At 52.9% G+C, this 17,336-nt stretch overlaps 5 protein-coding genes across 5 annotated transcripts; 3 read left to right on the top strand and 2 right to left on the bottom strand.

The window, feature by feature from the left end:
- Positions 1–91: 91 nt before the first annotated feature.
- Positions 92–3,565, bottom strand: Z520_09204 (uncharacterized protein; the record flags this gene model as incomplete). Its single annotated transcript, XM_016779699.1, has 1 exon — positions 92–3,565. One exon carries the CDS (start codon positions 3,563–3,565, stop codon positions 92–94), a length of 3,474 nt encoding a protein of 1,157 aa, XP_016629018.1.
- Positions 3,566–4,455: 890 nt separating this feature from the next.
- On the top strand, positions 4,456–5,943 carry Z520_09203 (uncharacterized protein; the record flags this gene model as incomplete). The annotated part of the gene is made up of 1 exon (XM_016779698.1): positions 4,456–5,943. One exon carries the CDS (start codon positions 4,456–4,458, stop codon positions 5,941–5,943), a length of 1,488 nt encoding a protein of 495 aa, XP_016629017.1.
- Positions 5,944–9,657: 3,714 nt separating this feature from the next.
- On the top strand, positions 9,658–10,782 carry Z520_09202 (uncharacterized protein; the record flags this gene model as incomplete). The annotated part of the gene is made up of 1 exon (XM_016779697.1): positions 9,658–10,782. One exon carries the CDS (start codon positions 9,658–9,660, stop codon positions 10,780–10,782), a length of 1,125 nt encoding a protein of 374 aa, XP_016629016.1.
- Positions 10,783–13,031: 2,249 nt separating this feature from the next.
- Z520_09201 (uncharacterized protein) lies at positions 13,032–15,860 on the top strand (the record flags this gene model as incomplete). Its single annotated transcript, XM_016779696.1, has 1 exon — positions 13,032–15,860. The coding sequence occupies one exon, from the start codon at positions 13,032–13,034 to the stop codon at positions 15,858–15,860; it is 2,829 nt and encodes a 942-aa protein (XP_016629015.1).
- Positions 15,861–16,789: 929 nt separating this feature from the next.
- Z520_09200 (uncharacterized protein) lies at positions 16,790–17,299 on the bottom strand (the record flags this gene model as incomplete). The annotated part of the gene is made up of 2 exons (XM_016779695.1): positions 16,790–17,145; positions 17,221–17,299. 2 exons carry the CDS (start codon positions 17,297–17,299, stop codon positions 16,790–16,792), a joined length of 435 nt encoding a protein of 144 aa, XP_016629014.1.
- Between the last annotated feature and the right edge of the window lie 37 nt (positions 17,300–17,336).

The raw sequence follows: 17,336 nt of genomic DNA, 5'->3' as shown, positions 1-17,336 counted from the left end.
CTTGCAGTGCAGTAGTTCCAAACAGCTAACCCATAGTCCACTAACTCATACGAATTACCTCTGCTGCAAAGTATGCCCTGCCCGTGTCTAATTAGCCCTTGACTGAGGCTATTGTGTTGACATCCAATCGCTCCTCACTGTGATCCATACCCTCGATCTTGCGGATAAGCGCCTCTGTGACTGTCTCGTGTTCCCTCCCAAGTTGCCGTTCGAAATCGACAGTGCTGTCCCTCAACTCCTCGCTTTGCACACTGTCGCTGGTGAGATGCCGATCATACAATCGATGGGGACCGTCCCCGAGACCACCGAATTTCAGGTCGGGATCGCTTCTCAAGGCTGAGAGACTCCCAACACAATCTTGATACATACGAGTCCAAGGTTGAGTATCCAAAGGTTCAAAGGAGCGATCATGCAAACGATTTACCACTTGACGGTCTTGGAGGTGGTCGGTTTCAGCAGGTCCATCCATATCCGGTCGCCGGTCGAACACCTCACAGGCACCAATCCGACGTTCATCACCATCCCCGGCGATAACTTCAAGCTCCGGATATTCGACACTGGCGCCCACACTTATGCTACTCCGATGTCCATGGGTGAGCGCGTATGCTCTGAGTTCAGCACTGCTGCTGCGGTACAGTCTTTTCCATCTCCCTGCGAGTCCTTTGCGGCTCTTCTTGTGCCGCACCACCAGGGACTGCGTGCCTCGTATACTCTTGTTTCTGGCTTTGTCTCCACCGTCTTTCTTGACAAGGTGCAGCATCTTCCAAGATCCAGGGGTGTGCAGACCTCGTGTCGTCATGGATCCGGCCCAAGGCGACCGTGGCGTTAGGGATGAAGGCGTATTTTCATCCTGATAGTCTAGAGCAAAGTCTCGTATGGCAACACCGTCTTTTGGCCCTGCAGAGCCGCACCTATCCTCTCTTGTGTGGCTGGGGAAGCGTCCCCAGTGACCGAAGAGATCCTTTAGTGGTGTGCTCGCACCTGAAGCCTTCTCACTTTCGTTAGAGGCTCCGATGACCGTGAACCGTCTACCAATATCCAATATGCTCTTTTTCCTCGAAGTTTTCTTGCCCGACCTAGTATTAGGCGTCGGGTTTCCTGCATCGATGTTGGCAGTGCTTCGTCTGGGGTGCACGGTTGGTAGGGGATCAGGTTTCTTTATACAGACCTGAAGACGACGCCGCTCTTCGGGCCTTGGTGATTCATTCCGGATTTGGATCTCTTGCAAGGAGTCCAAGTCAAGTTCTGCGTCCGAGTCGCGGTGGCTGTGATGAGATGATTGTACCGCACTGATACTCGACCTCATACTTCTCGGCCTGCCGTCACGGTCAAATTTTGGGGATGTGAGAAAACCGCCTATTGTGTCCTTTTCAGGCTCTTCCAAAGCTTGTCTGAGAGATCTCTGCCACATGTTGGTGGCAGACTCTTGGGATTTGTTGGGGCCCCGAGGTTCAATTTCGCTCATCCTTTCATTGTGTATGTCACGAATGGCTTGGGCACTGATTTCCGTCAACTGTTCTTTCCTAGCGTCTTGTAAGTGATCGGTGCTGATTTCGCTCATTGCTTCATTTTCTTCGGTTGATTTCTGAAGCCGCCGCCACGGTACAGCTAGATGTGGCCAGGAATCAGGATTACTTCGATCTGGCATACTGACACTTCTATTCCTCTGAGAGGGTTCGTGGAATCCGCTCTTTTGTTCAATCACCTGTTTCTGCTGTGGAGACTTTCTGCTAAACCAGGCACCCTCCTCTGCAACTGACATATTACCAATGCTGGCACTAGAAGACCCTATGGGTATGCTGATAGATTCTGATCTCCCACCGATTGCAATGCTGTTTGGATTTGTCTTGTGTGTTCTTCGCCTAGACGGTCCGACATCGTCGCATTCACCGTCACTCCAGTAGAATGATGACGCATCTTCGGTGCAAGAAAGGGGCATAGGGTTTCCAAACGCGGTAGTGTGGCCTGGTGAAGTCCCCGGTCTCCGACTAGAGGATGCCCGCCGTCTAGCCAAGTCGCCTTCGAAGAGTCGTTTCGTTTCTGGATCCGAGGGTCTTCTGTTGTGCTCAACAGTGATAAGACCTCCGATCTTGCTAGCCATGGATATCTGCCTGGTCGAGGGACTGGAATCTGGAGAAGTCTCTCGTGGCGGCTGAATTGTTGTGTGGCTTGTGTTCGGTCTGGAGGAAGCAGCAACGAAGGATGGACTGGCGAGGCGTTGAGAGATTCGCATGTTGTACAGATGAACTGAGTTTCGGTCAGAACCAGAGAGCGAAGAAGGATCCTTTCTGGATATGCCTTCCCTTCTGAGTATTGACGCGTTAGCAGGATCCATGTTGGCCGTGACCAATGGATCCGATTTGACCACGAATGCAGCGGCATTGCCATCAGATGTCCTTCCTGAAATCTCAGCCGATGGCCGTTCGCCATTTGTCGAGATGAAATCGAGCAGGTTCGGATCCAACTGTGACACCAAACTGGCCCGTGGATTTGTCGCATTGGAGATCTGGCTCTCTCTTTTGGCCCGGGAAACATTATCGCCCAGCATCTTGAGCACTCCAGCAAAGTCTTTGCAATCACGTTTAGACAATGCACCGTCTTTTAATGGAGAACTGGTGAAGGGATCATGCTCTTGAATCTCAGAAGCGACGAAGGCGGGCGCCGCCCTAAGGGCGGATGCCTCTGCCAGCTCGATGATACCATCCACTTCTCGATCGGTGACATGTTTCGGGGCTTCTAGAGGCAACTCATGTTTCCCAGACTGGACAACTCTTGTAGAGGAAGCATTCAATGAAGCGGATGGAGTGGAAGGTGTGGAACCTTGTTTTGGGTGATCAGCTTCAATTTGAGGGGCCTCGGGAGCATGAGTGTCTGTCGGTGATGGCGGCGGAGGGCCGTCGGTGGCAATGGGTTGAATGTCAGCCGGTGAAGATAGGCTCAGCATTCTTTGTGGACTCAACTTGATTGTGCCATCGCTCGCCTTCAGCGCAGCTGTCTGGATACTTTTTGCGTCGCTATCATAGCCACCCTCACTAGCAGTCCGCGACATGAGAAGTTCAAGGAGACCAGTGGATCGCTGGCTCAGCGTGCCCCCAGGGGCACTCATTCCCAACTGTGCATTGTCACGTCCTGTCGAATCGTGAAGGGCATTTTCAGATGCTATTTGAGGTTTGGAGCTGCTCTTGCTCAGTCTCGACTCTGAGAGCTTTTGCTTAATGTGATTGCCCAATTGCTCTAACCGGCTGGGCTGTTTCCGAGGTTGACATTGTGACCCAAGCTTAAGATCAGTGTCCAAGGACGGCTCTCTTCGGAGATTCGATCCTGATGGTAGAGAGGCAGTTCGGTAGCCACGGACTGAAGAAGAGGACCGGAAAAGTTCGCGGAGGGCTTCTGTGTCTGCGGTTTGTGAACCAGGTTGGCTGACAGCGTGTGGGATCTGCGAAGCAGGTAGTTGCACCGAAAGAGCTGAAGGGAGGGTCTGGAGGTCAGATGCTGTATGGTCTTCAGAAGGACGGATGCCAAAGCAGCAAAGAAAAGGCGAAAGGAGGCGCTTCAGGGTACACATGCTCGATAGCAAAAAGCAGGTCACGCCAAAGGAATGAAAATGCGAACATATGTAGGGGTGGTAACTTTTGTGCCACGAAACGACGGCAAAACATCTGGAGCATCAAAACGGTAAAGAGACAAGTTGTGTATGGGTCAAGTGCCAATGACTCTGACATGTTGAACGACAAACTCAGAAAGCCGAATGCCCAACTGCGGACCAGGAGGAGGATGGAAAGAGCAACGGCCGGCCTCGAGAAGGAGCAACAAAAGCCTCTCCAGGTCTCAGGCTGGTCCGGCCTCCGGTACTAGTCTTGCTTGTCTGAGATCAATCAGGCTTGTGTTGAGCAGAAAACACAGTTACCCTGGCGTCTGGAAAGGAAATGCCTTCTCCTAAGCACTGGTGCAGCCAGTCAAGGACATAAGCTAGACGGTCCAAACATTGGCTCCCAGGCTTCAATCCAGCGATTGAGCACGGGCATTTTACCAACATTCACCGCAGTCACGCTGAGATGGTTACCCAGGTACAGAGCGGACGCATGGAGAGCAGTCGGTCTACGAAGCGCTGGGTCGAAGTACTATTAATAATAATAGTAGGAAGAGCACGGAAGATGCTTTCGAAGTCTGATCGCGTCGCTTGACGCAAGTCAAGTCACTCGTGATTCGCAGTAGACGCCGTACGGTGAATCAAGACGTCCACTCTTCTCCTTTCTCAACTCGAACAAGCAGCCACTAATACCCTTCATCTCACGTTGGAAGCATTGAGCTCAGCTACACTGTTTGGCTCTAGAAGCAGAGAAGAGGCCCGTCGCATATGCCTTTCATGCCTTTCATCCCTTCGGCATTTGTGTCAACGCGGAATCAAGCTGCTCTCTTTTATGCCCGAGGACCTTCCGTCTGACTCCCGAAGCAATGGCCAAACGATCAGGGCGAGATCTAGAGGTCCAGGACTTAGATCCAGAAGGCCATACAACAGTTACATTCAGATATGATCCCACAACTCAGAAGTTTCAGGTTCATCGTCCCCAGCGAATGTTGTCGCCCAAGTCATCTTTGCTCACGAAATGCATGGCGCCCTTCCTGCCAGCAGGATATCCCTCATCTGTCCGAGCGGATTATACTCCCTACCAGATCTACGATTCCATCCAGGCATTTGCCTCTACCATTGCAGGATTGCTAGCCTCACGCGCCGTCTTCGTTGGAATGGGTGTCGGGTCTGAGGATGCCTCGCTCGTGACCACCATGTTATTGTACATTGCGCAAGAAACCATTGGGCGGGTTGCCACTATTTTATTCGCCTACCAGTTTTCGCAGAAGATTGAAGCAGAAGTCAAGTTCTATCGCTTCTTTGCCGACATTGTCAACGATATGGCCTTCATTCTGGACTGCCTGAGCCCAGGTCTGCCACTTTTGGGGCGAATCTGCACACTCTGTGTCAGCAATGCGTGCAGAGCCATCTGCGGAGTCGCTGGTGGGAGCAGCAAGGCAATCTTAAGCTCCCATTTTGCAAAGGAAGGCAATATCGGAGAACTCAATGCCAAAGACGGCAGTCAAGAGACTGTTGTCAGCTTGGTCGGAATGTGGGCTGGAGGTTTGCTTGTCAGCAAGGTGCAGGGCACTTTCGAGACTTGGTGCTGCTTGATACCCTTGCTAGCAATGCACCTGTGGGCGAACTGGAAAGCTGTGAAGAGTGTGCGTCTGACTTCACTCAACAAAGACAGAGCCACTATGCTATTCAGCGCGCTTCTTCAGGGCAGGGTCAAAGGTCTAAATGAGATCGGCGAAGAGGAACCGATCTTGGGGCTCGGAAAGATACTACGTGCCTTCACTGACCAGAACGCCTTCCAAGTCGGTGTTAGCGTCAACAAGTTCCTGCAACACTTACCTGGAGATGTCAATAATTCCCCGCGAAAATACAACCATTTCGCTCAGCTGCTGAGCGTGTTCCAGGGAGAAGATTATCTGCTCTGGTACGATGTGCAATCAAACCAAGGATTCGTGCTGCTGAAAGAATCAGCCAAGGGCGATACCCAGGCAAAAGCACTCTGCCACCTGCTTCGAATATCAATGCAACTGAAAGCAACCACAAAACCTGCGATCTTATCACAGCAGCATGACCTTGCCCAAACCCATCAAGACGTCTTCGGAGCCACACCGAGTCATGACAGTCCTGAGGAGAAGCTCAACATCCAGGATCAGTCCTTGCACTCGTACGATGAACTTGACCCAACCGTTCACCTAATTGTTGAGACACTCCGTGAGCATCGGCAAGAATGGCAAAATATGCAGGACCTCGTCCAGCGCACTGGCTGGGAGCTCAATCTCACAAATCTCGTCAGGGGGGATTGTCACCGCATCCGAATGGGCGGAGCTTCGCCTGAGAACAAAAAAGACAAATGAGGAAGTCAGTCCTGGTGAAAATTCTGCCACAGTATCACCGACGGAGACAGTCTGTCCTCGCCTGTCACTGTGACCTAGGTACGACCATGTGGCCAACCAGGGGCGGATCAAACACAGCCTGAATTGTAACGTTCACGGCGGAGCAGGGTGACGTTGGAAGGCAGGCCCCAAAGCCCATGTCACGACGGTGATTTTCTACGGGGGCGCCGTTGAGTACGAGGATGTTGCTGGCTTGCGATCATCCTGGCGCGAACAATCGTCCGTCTCTGGACGATGGCCATGGCGCCGGTGGACCGAAGCAGCGCCGTCAATGGATTGCTGTAGCATCAAGATGCCCACGTGTGTGCACGCGCCCGGATGTCACCCCAAATGCGGAAGAAGGCGCCGGATGGGTAGATTTCTCGTCTAGGCAAGTTTCCAGAAAAATAGAAGAAGCCCGCAACCGAGGTTCGCCGTCGCCACGATCTAATTTTCCGGAGTGCTGGAGAGACCAGATGTTTTCCGCACGAAAGGAGATGAGTGGTTGCTGGACGTATATTCTTTAGAGTCCTGTGGAGTCGAAGGGAAATCTCAAACAAAAAGGATCACCCCAGCGATTTTACTTACTCGTTGGTGTTACTCCGTCCATCACCGGCCTCCCTCTTCCAGAAGTGGAGCAATGACTTCAATATTCGTCGCCGATTGTGGCTTGGCATTCAATCGAAATGTGACCGGATTAGGTCGTCAGGAAGAGATCTGCAGTGCAATTAGTGAGAAACCAGTATACGCACCGACAAGTGGGAAGACAGCTCGAATAGGCAGACAGCCTTTTGTCCGTGACCGCATCTTCTGCTGCTCCTTTCCAATCGCCCGCAACTTGTGTCAGGGGAAATTCGGTGGCCGCTATTCGGGGATACAACTTCCACAAATGATAGCCGTCGCCACTTGCCAAAAGTAAACACGTTGCAGCTGACCCATCGAGCCATCTTTCTAATGGCCACCCTGCGCAATTTGTGAGATTGGTATTCCAGCAATGGCAAGCCTCCGGAAAATGTGGATGGACGAGGGGATTAATATATCTCTCGTACGTCGGTATTTGCTGTCAATTGCATTAATAGACGGCATTTCGGTTGGTCTATCTGGATTATACGGCGAGACGGCTAGAGTGCGCGGGGAGGCGTTGGGTAAGCCCAAGCGAGAAAAGGCGCACAGCGGCAACCCGTATGTAGAGAAGGATCAGGCGAGTTTGGCTGGCATCGTTGATATCCGGGCCGTGGGAGAGATGGATGTTAGGGGATGCTGGGTGGGTGCTGGGTACCAAAGTCGCCAACCATCGGGGCAGCGCAGCCCAGCAGCGGCAATAGCCCTGAAACAGACTTGAACCATCCCTGTAAGGGAGAGACTTTCCCCAAATAAGAGTCGCAATAATTGCGTGCGACTTTAATGATTGTCGCCGTTGCCCAGGTTTCCAGACGTGGAATTTGTGTTGTGGCGGGGCAGAGGAGACATTTTTTTTCATCTTTGCTTCTGAATGGGGGTACTGGAAGGCGATGCGAAATGATCAGGTTTTCCAATAGCCCAGTGGCGCGCACAGAAAGTGGGCGGTAGTCAGTGGGCAGAGGGCAGGTGACTTACTGAGGTCGGAGGACGGAGTTCTGGAAAACGCGTAGAAGACCGAGGGAACAGAGTGGAAAGATAATAGAAGCCGGGAAGAAAGCGTGTGGAATGAGCGTAGAAGCCTGAGCGAATTGCTAGAAGCCAGCGAAGGCCGCCTAGAAACCAATCGGGCGGGGGCGATCGGGAACTGGCTCACAGGGAGAAAACAGGTACGTAAGAGCAAAGGACATGAGCGCATCGTCCCCCTGGAGGCATTGTGTGATCGGTTTCTTGCCCAAACCCATGCCTAGCGAGCCCTCGCAGCCTTATGAGTTGGAATAGCTGGGCGCCGTGGTCAGCAACGTTTAGGGGACGTATGGGTGCGTAGGGGGCATATGGCAGCCGCAATCTCTCAAGTCGTTGCCCGGGATCCCTGACATCTTGGTTTGTTTGCCTTAGGGGTGGTAGGGGCCCCTCCCCGTGGGAATTCATTTGATCATCATCCCATCATAATGTGGCCCCTGCAGCCAATCCGCAAGCTGGGACCGGGGCCCATTAAGCTGCAGGCCTGATTTAGCCCAGGCAACTAGTGGTGCTTAAGGCAAGGCTCCTTGGGGCTAACGAACAGCGTTGCAGCAGCTGGGCCGAACCTCTGGTTCTTTCTGTACCTCGTACTCGTCCTCTACTGCTGATGGTCACTGAACTGCGTCTTTCAGGCTTGGTTTTTGCCTGTGCCTGCGCCCTCGCCTGCGCCCTGTGCCCTTGTCGTCTTTGAGTCTATTACGCTCTGGTTGCCTGTTGTCTACCTGCCCAAGGTATGCGCGTATTCTCATCCCTCATGTTTCAAATGCACGTCGCCTCCCATTTCGTCAACCTCTTCCCACCCCTGACTGGATACTCTGGGTCCTGAATGTCCGTGACTGCCCAAGAGGAGAAATACAGCAGCCTGTCAAGCCTGACACGAAAGGACCACTAGCAAAAGACTAAAACCCCCCCATACCACGTCGATTGAGACCAGCCGACCCAGAATCTTCCGGGTATCGACTCTTTTCCTCATCTAACCCACCCATCATCGTCTTGCCTCCGCCTGCGCCTGCGCTCCGCTGCGCTGAAAAGAAAACCTCGACACTCCGCGACAAGAGAGTATGACTCTTAGCTAAACCTTCCACGAAGCATCCTTTCGCCTCTCCACTTTCCGGATTCCTTCTGGTCACCCAGCATCCTGGACACCCACATCTATCCTCCACCTCACTGTTACCTCTTACCATTGTCCTCATTCCACCGCCCCGTCGTGCCCGTCACTATGACTGTGCCCGGGCCTTGATCTCACTAAGCCCAGAGGCAAAAGATTCAGACAACGCTTCCAACCACTCATACGGGCGCTATTTTCTTCTTCAGCTTCCTTTGGAGTATTCCAACGCATCTTGGAAGTCAGATGTTTGTGCTGAATTGGCATTGCGGCTGCGCTGTTCCTCCTTCTCCTGTCGCTCTTTAGGATCTTCAGATTGTTGAAATATTGTCTTACCCGCACGACTAATTACATCCTCACCGTCTGGCGCCTGTTTGCATCTCGCCGGCCTTCAATTCAATTGGACACTTTGATCGCCTCGTTAACATCTTCCCAAACGGACACCAACCGAGCACACGACGCACCCGACGCACACCCTTCCGCCACGTCGACACCCACACAAGTCGTTTCAACCAGCCAGATTCCACACCTTCTCATCGCATCGAAGGCCACGTTCCAGCCCGGCATTTGGCGCTTCACAAGTCGAAATTCCTACAGATCCCCTGTCGTGGTTGCACAGCGTTCTTCTGTGACACAGAGCGAAGCTTGCTGGCGGGAAGAGTCTCGGATATACACAGTGGGACAGCCTTCTATCTCGCAGCGTCCCTGTACTGCTCACGCCTGCTCTCTTTTGGCTCATTGCCGTGGACAAGACACTGGCGGACGGAGAATTGAGAGAAGTGACTTTGTCCAAGGCCATATTCCGAGATCCCGAGTCCAGACTGCCCATAACCATTTCTTGGAACAGAGGACACTCTTCTGGCAGGATTGAGTATCAGGCGTGCAACATAACACCTCGGTCTTGGTATCTTCGGTCCAGCAGCAGTCAAGTCAGGGCGAAGTCCAGCGCAATGGTTAGGAAGAAATCGACCTCAATAGCGTGGCCATATACACCTGAACCTTCACCCCGTCTTGAACCATTGGTTTACCCGTTGGTAGATATTCCCGAGGAGTTCAGCATGTCCGAGGAAGAGCTGCCGCGGGCAAGGCCCATCAGTGTGGCAGCTCGAAAAGAAGGTGTGCTGTCGCCCGGAGGCAGACCGACTTTGGAGGATGTGCTCAACAACAAGGCGCCGTCACCATATACCCTAGCCGCGTACACAGCATTTCTCTCGCAGCAACACTGTCTAGAAACGCTCGAATTCACCACAGAGGCCAAGAGATACTCGGACAAATACGATGAGGCATCAGCCAGCATGGGAGGCATGCCACTCACAGTAGAAACGCAGGAAGGATGGGAATTGATACAGGACTGGACACGGCTCCTCGAAATCTATGTCAAGCCAGGTGCTCCGCGAGAAATCAATTTGCCGGCAGAGGAACGAGATGATTTGATCGAACGATCCTACGACTTCAGACCTCCTCGGCCTGACTATCTGGACGCTGCTGTCAAACGCATGTACGATTTGATGTCGGATTCGATCTTCATTCCATTCTGCAACAGCCTGAAACAACTCCACGCCCAGACATATTCGGCTATGTCGGACTACGCGGACATGGCTGAACTTGAACCTTCACGGCTGACATATGATGAGCGAAGCATGCATCGCCGGATGCCATCCCGCCGACGGCGGTCTCCTCCACATACCTCAGCGGTGTCGTTTGAAGCTACTCGATCTCCTCCGCAACAGCATCGGCCTACACAATCCTCGTCATTATCCTCGGCATTAGGGCGGCAGAGTGGGGCGCGCTTGTCGACGCACGTGTCGCATTCATCTGCAGTCTCAGAAAGCGCACTGACTGACAGCAGCGGAGGTCCGGATAGTCCGCCTGTGGGTGATCTTCTAGAAGTTGAATCAGTCATAACCCCGCCGACAACGCCGCCAACGAGCGAGTTGGGTGGGACTATAAGTCATGGAAGTGGAAGTGGAATGGCAACCGTCAAGTCACATCGAAGTGAAAGCGGCGGCTGGAAGAAGGCCATGAAGATCTTCAGCGGCGGCAAGAGGAAGAATGGAAGCAGCGAGCAGGACTGACATGCAATAGAGGGGTCCTTTGTGACTTCTCGAATCACGATGGTTCACTCGCCGAAGGGATTGTGCCTGATTAGGTGATAATGTGGTTTTTTTGCAACGGGATTACGAATGGATTTGGGTATGGGTGTGTGCCAACCGGGGACAAAAGCCGGCAGCATTTCGGATCATGGGATGGTAATGGAGTTCGCAATGCGACTACGAGATATGATTTGGCATGATGGCGTCGGATGATGGATATTTGACTGGAAATATCCGAAAGGTTTCAGCATTTTCTTCTTCTCTCTGGCGATGTTCTTTGACTGCTCCGGTCAAGAGGCCGGATCGTCTCTTCTTCCAAGATTCATTGATGCTGGGGGCTAGTAGAGCACGATATGAGCTGGAATACCTGGAGGCAGGGATACGAGGCGAGCGGAGTCTGCCAGTCCGGGAACGGAGCTGGACAGAATTGGGTATTTCTCAATGTACACAACAAGTAGTGGGGACGATGTTGGTGATACGGCTTAGTGGATGCTGATGATATGGGATAATCAGGATTCAGGAGCAATGAGTGAGTACCTCGTGTCGAAGTACTGCCCGCGAAAATGAAGCATATCTCGTGAGCTTCATGAAATACTACCTGACCATGATCCCTCTCGCTTTGGATTCCTCCATGTGCAAGTACCGAGTACATTGACTGCCTTTCTCTATCCCAAGACCAGAGAAACCCAATGCGTCTTGAGTGTGGTACAGGAAGGAATACGCCAGGCCATTCGTGGGTCGACAAGCGACATGGATGAGAATGATCTGCCGGGGGATACGGCGGTCCCAACCTCGCATCCTCTCTCGAATGAATGAAAGACTTACCCATATGGAGGCTTGAAGGGCCGATGCCGCCCGGATACCCTGCTTGGGATCGTGGTAAGGGCGGTCACTGATGGTCACTGGCGGTCAATTGAATGATATGCCGGCAGTGGACGGGTGCTGCCCTGATTCCCTTCCATCGCTCCTCCTGATCGACCACCGCTCGGGGCTTCTTGTTGGATGTCACCGTCAGCCATCATCCGCTTTTCACCAAGCTGTTTCCATTGTCAGTCAACTCAATCATCATCACCCGCCATCCATCCAGACACCAGCACATGAAAAGCATGCTAATCAGGCGAGTAAAGAGCTCTCAACCCTCCACCGACCAACTACAATGTCATGCGTGGTACTGAATTTGTCCATCCGCCCACCCCCTCGTCAATCAATCCATCTGCATTGGTGCCACCATTTAGGCTCGTGTCAAGAACCGGCCTAAGCCCAAGAGCAGGGATGATGACGAACGACGATGACGATGTGGTGCCCCTCAGCGGCACAGTAAGAATGCCTCGGGTACACCTTTGTGGCCACTGGCCAGGAAGCTTGCGAAATCAAGACATGAAACACGCCCTGGGTGCGCCCTCGCATGGCATGGTCAGGACCTTGGTCTCGCTGCGCCAACCCAATCAGCAACTCCTCCCAGCAGCCATCCGCCAAAAGGGGCCAGCGAGCCGGAGGATAGAGTTCGATCGGGCTTTTCACTCGTTCTTCTGTCCATCTTCCCTCGCTCGACAACCAATCACCAATGCGCCAATCCCTCGCCTACGAGGACCAAGTGCCAAAAGGCCCCCTTCTCCGCCACAAGAGATCCATCTTAAACTCGTATCCCACATGGCCGCCTGTCCTCAGCAAAAGCCCCCTCTCAGAAGCAGTTGCCACGATGAGAATCAGAGACCCTGATTTCAAGTTCGGTGTCAATCAGCATTTCATCAAGCATTGATGGGCACTGACTTGTCCCTGGAGAGGTGGGCTCCAGCCCGATGATCAGACCTTGATCATCTGGCATGTGTTCCTGGACCTCCGCTTATTACGTGCTACCTGTTCCCACTCCTCGCCTCCTCATCAATCTATGTCACCGAGCGATCCTGGGGTTGACCACAGCATATTGTTTTGCGTGTGCTCAGTCAATGGACGTGAGATCATACAGCCATGATATTTCTGGAAGTGCAGTCTCTTCTCTGTATCTACCCTCACTCACCCTTCCATTGGTCTTGCGCACGCCACAATCCTAAGAGTTTGACATAAAAGCCGGAGCCGTCAACCTAAACACGGATTCATCCGAAGTTTGCTGCCCCGGCTGGTGGTTGTTTTCCGCGAGGTAACCCCATTCTTCTGTCTCTCTGGTACAGACCCCTTTCTTTTTCAATCAACTCGAGGGTACTCGTTGTGTACCATGTCTTTAGGCAACATCAATGCCGAGTAAATACTCGCACAGCGTCGTCCTGGCCAGTTACTCCCGTCGGGGTATCATCAGCCTGCCAAACGATGAGAAAGTGGAAAGCCGGAAGGGGCGCCAGGCTCCACGGATTCTTGCCGGGAAACCACCACCACTTCATGAATCTGTTTTCACGGTGAAGCCTGGGGGAAGGGCTTCTTCTAGATCCTCATATCACGCTCGTTGGTCGACATTGCAGCCGACGTTTCCAACACACAGCCAGCAGAACCCAAAGGAAGAAGTGTCCAACAATGTTAGGTCAAAAGGTGCGATCCATGGCATTCGTCCATCTACCAACGAACGAAAGGTAATCCTGGACTCGGAGAGTGAAGAGATTGCGAATGGCACTGCAGACGACTTCTGCCTTCGCTCCTCTGGCCCATCCAACGGAAAGCCTCCAACTTCTTCCCGCCTATCCACACCCTTTGATCCCTATATTGAAAGTCAAGAGCTCACCCTTGAACGAGATCCATCCGGAGCAAACGCAAAACCGGCAAATCATATCAGCAATGGTACCTTGGCACGTGGCAAGAAGCTTCCGTTGCCCGTTGCCGCACAGAAGGATGAGTCAAGCAGAGGGTTCAGAGGTGCAGCCCAACCTACAGACAGAGATGGTCTACAATTACATCGACGACCACGACCTCGACCGCACGGTGATACTGAGATGCTCTTTTCAGCTCGGGACCCTGTCGCCCCGTCGCCGCAAATTGCGGAAGTGGAGGACGCGGTTCATTCCAGGAAACAGTTTACTATTCCTCGAAAAGCGGTCCCGCACAATGATACCATCCGCCACGCACCCGTGATTGAAGCTGCGGACCAAATTCCAAAGCTCCAAAAACCACGCCGGCCTTCACTCAGCCGAGCCAACACCAGCTTTATTGATCTGTCCGATGATGAGATCAGCGTCAAATCCCGTGGACACACCCCTCACACGTCACTGGGTAAATCGCCGTCTACACATACCTTGATCTCAGATGTCGAAGTACAAGGTTCGACAACCTCGAATCTAGCAGACGACCTCCGTGACCTTCACGATGGAGTTGCTTTTCGCGCAAGGCAGGGGAGAGGGGACAAATTGGGAAATGCAGCGACATGGAAAGGTGGTCTGACAGAGCCAAAAGTTCGACGACGGCCTGTGAGTCTGGGTAGCGGCTATATTGCGACCCTGCCTGTACAGAAACGCGCTCCACTCCGCAGAAGACAGACTGAGGAACCCATGCGACATTCGATCTCACGCAGTCCAGTCCTAGAGTCACAAAATCTATCGTGGTTGCTGCTAGACGTGGGATTGAACAACCAAATGAAAGAGGATAGTCGCGACGAGGCCCCAGCCTTTCCACAAATTACCTTACAATTGCCAAAGTCCGAAGTCCGTGCAGAGGTCATCCTAGGATCTAGTGCCGCACAGCCTAGCCTCCCAAGGCTCGAACCTGTCGAGGCTGACTTCTTCAAACCTACTGACAGCAACGAGAACGGAAAGCCCCACGATCTCCAGGATAGTGCTACGACAAATACCTATTTTCACGGACACAGTGACTCGGTCCACAGGTATCCCCCACATCATGGCACCACACGAAAGATGCCACCACCGTTAAGCCCCTCATTGTCCAGCCGGAGAGGAGAGGAATCATTATGGTCACCTATCTCAGCGAGATCAGAGCCAACGTCTGTGGAGAGCGGTAGGCGTCATCAGCATACATTCTCCAACATCAGTTCGTGTTCCGTGGCGCCGGAAACCCAACCGCAGGCAGGCATGAACAGTTTAGCATCTTCTGGGAAAGCCAGATTAAAGCCTAAGTTGAAGTCAGAAGAAGAAATGAGGATGAAGATCCCCACGCCTATCCCATCCCCTGCGCTGCCTGCAATGTCCCCGAAAATATCAGGTAGAAGAATCGCCAGGTCATCATCCGGATCGGCGCATCAGGCGTCAAGGCCTACAGCCATGCCGGAATTTGGTATGCCCTCTGTCGTGCGGTATGATGACGAATCCACACACATTGATGAACACAGTAAGCCGAGACCTGCCTCTCGACTGGGAGCAGGCACCCCGCAGCAACAGAAAGCCGGTTCTGAAACGATACGGGATCTGGCCTCAGTTCCGCGGTTTCCCAGGATGGCAAGTACACCACGACAGGGCAAGGACGCTACGCCTGCCAGTGCTACGGAGAGCTATCAACAAGACAATGACGATTGGATGTTTCCGTATGTCCCTGTCTCAAAGAAAGCTGCTTCAAGGGCCAGTCTCCTGGAGTCACTGGTAGCAAGTGTGGAAGCTGAATCGAGGCTCGAATCCAAAGGATTGGGTACCTGGCATGCGAATTCTTCGAATCTCAGCAGCCAGTTCCAAAATGTGACTAGTCAGACGCGACGCAGCGGCGATATGGATGATATTATTTCTCTTTTCTCTAATGACCATGAGATCCCTGTTGACGTTCGAGACGACTATGCGCAAGACCTAAACGCTGCGGGAGACGAAATAGAAGACCCAGACGCAGCTCTCCCCCCACCAGACATCTCACGCCACCGGGCCGACCGCAGCAGCTCCCGGAACGGGCAGTATCGTCGTTCGCAATCCTCTCTCACCGCACTTCCTTACATAGTAAGTGCAAACATAAGCAGAAAACGACTGTCCCGCGCTAAATGGGAGGATGCGACGAAACCGATGCCCTGGGCTTGGAATGTCAATCCAGCTGCACCTATGCCTGCCAGAGCCGAAATCTCACTTGGAGATCAGGAGAAAAGACCCAGGATGAGGACGGGAATGAAAGCGCTCTGGGGACGATTGAGGCGATGCATTGAGAGTTGAGAGTACTGGTTGTTTCCCTTTTTTTTTTCTGCCCCAGTGTTTTATGAAGCCCTTGTACTTTTCTCTGCTTTTGATTTTTCTTCCACCCTCAAAGACTGGGCCTGCAACTCGGGATAAAGTTCAAAGGTACGCAGGACAATGTGACGAATATAAAAGGTCCGGCGGACAGGACAAGGGATGCAGGATCATCCCAGGCGGTTTGGCGCAATACTCGCGACGTGCACTATCTGTATGTTTTCTAACTGTTTTCTGACTACATATACACCGGGATATACATGGCGATTGGATGGTGGCACGAGAGTACGTGACGCTGGTGAGTCACATGTATGGGTATGATCATCTGAGCTATACGAAAAGACATGTATGTATATGACATATGATATGGACGAGTGGATGAACATAGGGAACATATTATCAAATGTGTTGAATTGGGAAAAGCCTAGGAAGTGTTAAGAATATGTATTCACGGGCTCTACCGCGCCTGGCGCTGGTGGTGCTTGCTGCCTGTGCCAGACGCCATCTGTCTGTGCTGTACACGAAAAGATTACTGTTGAGTGCTGTAGGATGATGGGCCTGTTGCCCTTGTGGTCGCCCTGGCCTTTTTGCCAGAATGCTGTCGTCGAAGAGGCTGGCGAGGCTGGCGAGGCTGGCCTTGGTGCTGTGCGTCGTGTCTCTTAACACTTTCTCTCAGACGTCGACCCAAGCCACGCTTCATTCGAGATCCTCTGCCACCCAGAAGCTCCACAAACCCTCGGGGGAAATCAGAAAGGCAAATAATGATAAAAAGGGGCGCGACACGGGATCGAAAGCTCCACCGGTTTTCTATACACAGGAAGCGGCCTTCTTTGATAAAAATCTTTGCAAAAAATCCATCGCTCAAGAGAATCCCGAATTCGCTTATTTACTCGCCTTCTCGCCTTCTCGCCGTTTCAAGCAAACATGCTGGCTCCCGCACTATCCACCGCCTCGATCTCCTCTTCCGACCAGGCCTTCCGGCGGAATCGGGCTGGCAGCTCGTCTCTGTCGAAGAATTCTCCCTGCTTGGGCTTGACCGACCCCAGTGCTCTTCCTGGCGAGCCTCCGATGGCACCGTAGGACATTGCCGAGCCCGAAGAAGCTGCGGCAGTATATGAGGATGACGGCACACCGCCGCCGCCGCCGTTGTTGCCGCCGCTGCCTCGTAGGGGACCGTGCTGTTGGGCTTTGGAGCGGTAGGTCGCGAAGCTCTCGGGGAGGCTGTGCGTGGGCGAGGCCGGGTGGGCGTGAGGAGTGTGGTCTACTGATTCTGCGGGGGGGGGGAAGATGAGTGAGTTAGTAGGCTAGCATCAAGTGCTATCGGGGGGATAGGGAGAGAATGTACTGGGTGGTGAGCGTTTTCCAATGAATTTTATGAGGGGGGTGCGCTGGTGCGCAGCGCGGAGGATCAGGGAGGGGCGCATCGTGGGTTTGTGGTCGTAGAGCTCAGATGTCGAGACT

The sequence above is a fragment of the Fonsecaea multimorphosa genome, assembly GCF_000836435.1.
Source record: "Fonsecaea multimorphosa CBS 102226 unplaced genomic scaffold supercont1.23, whole genome shotgun sequence".
Classification (NCBI taxonomy): Eukaryota; Fungi; Ascomycota; class Eurotiomycetes; order Chaetothyriales; family Herpotrichiellaceae; genus Fonsecaea; species Fonsecaea multimorphosa.
Note: the sequence above shows the minus strand (reverse complement) of the source record. Positions and strands in the feature narration are given on the sequence as shown.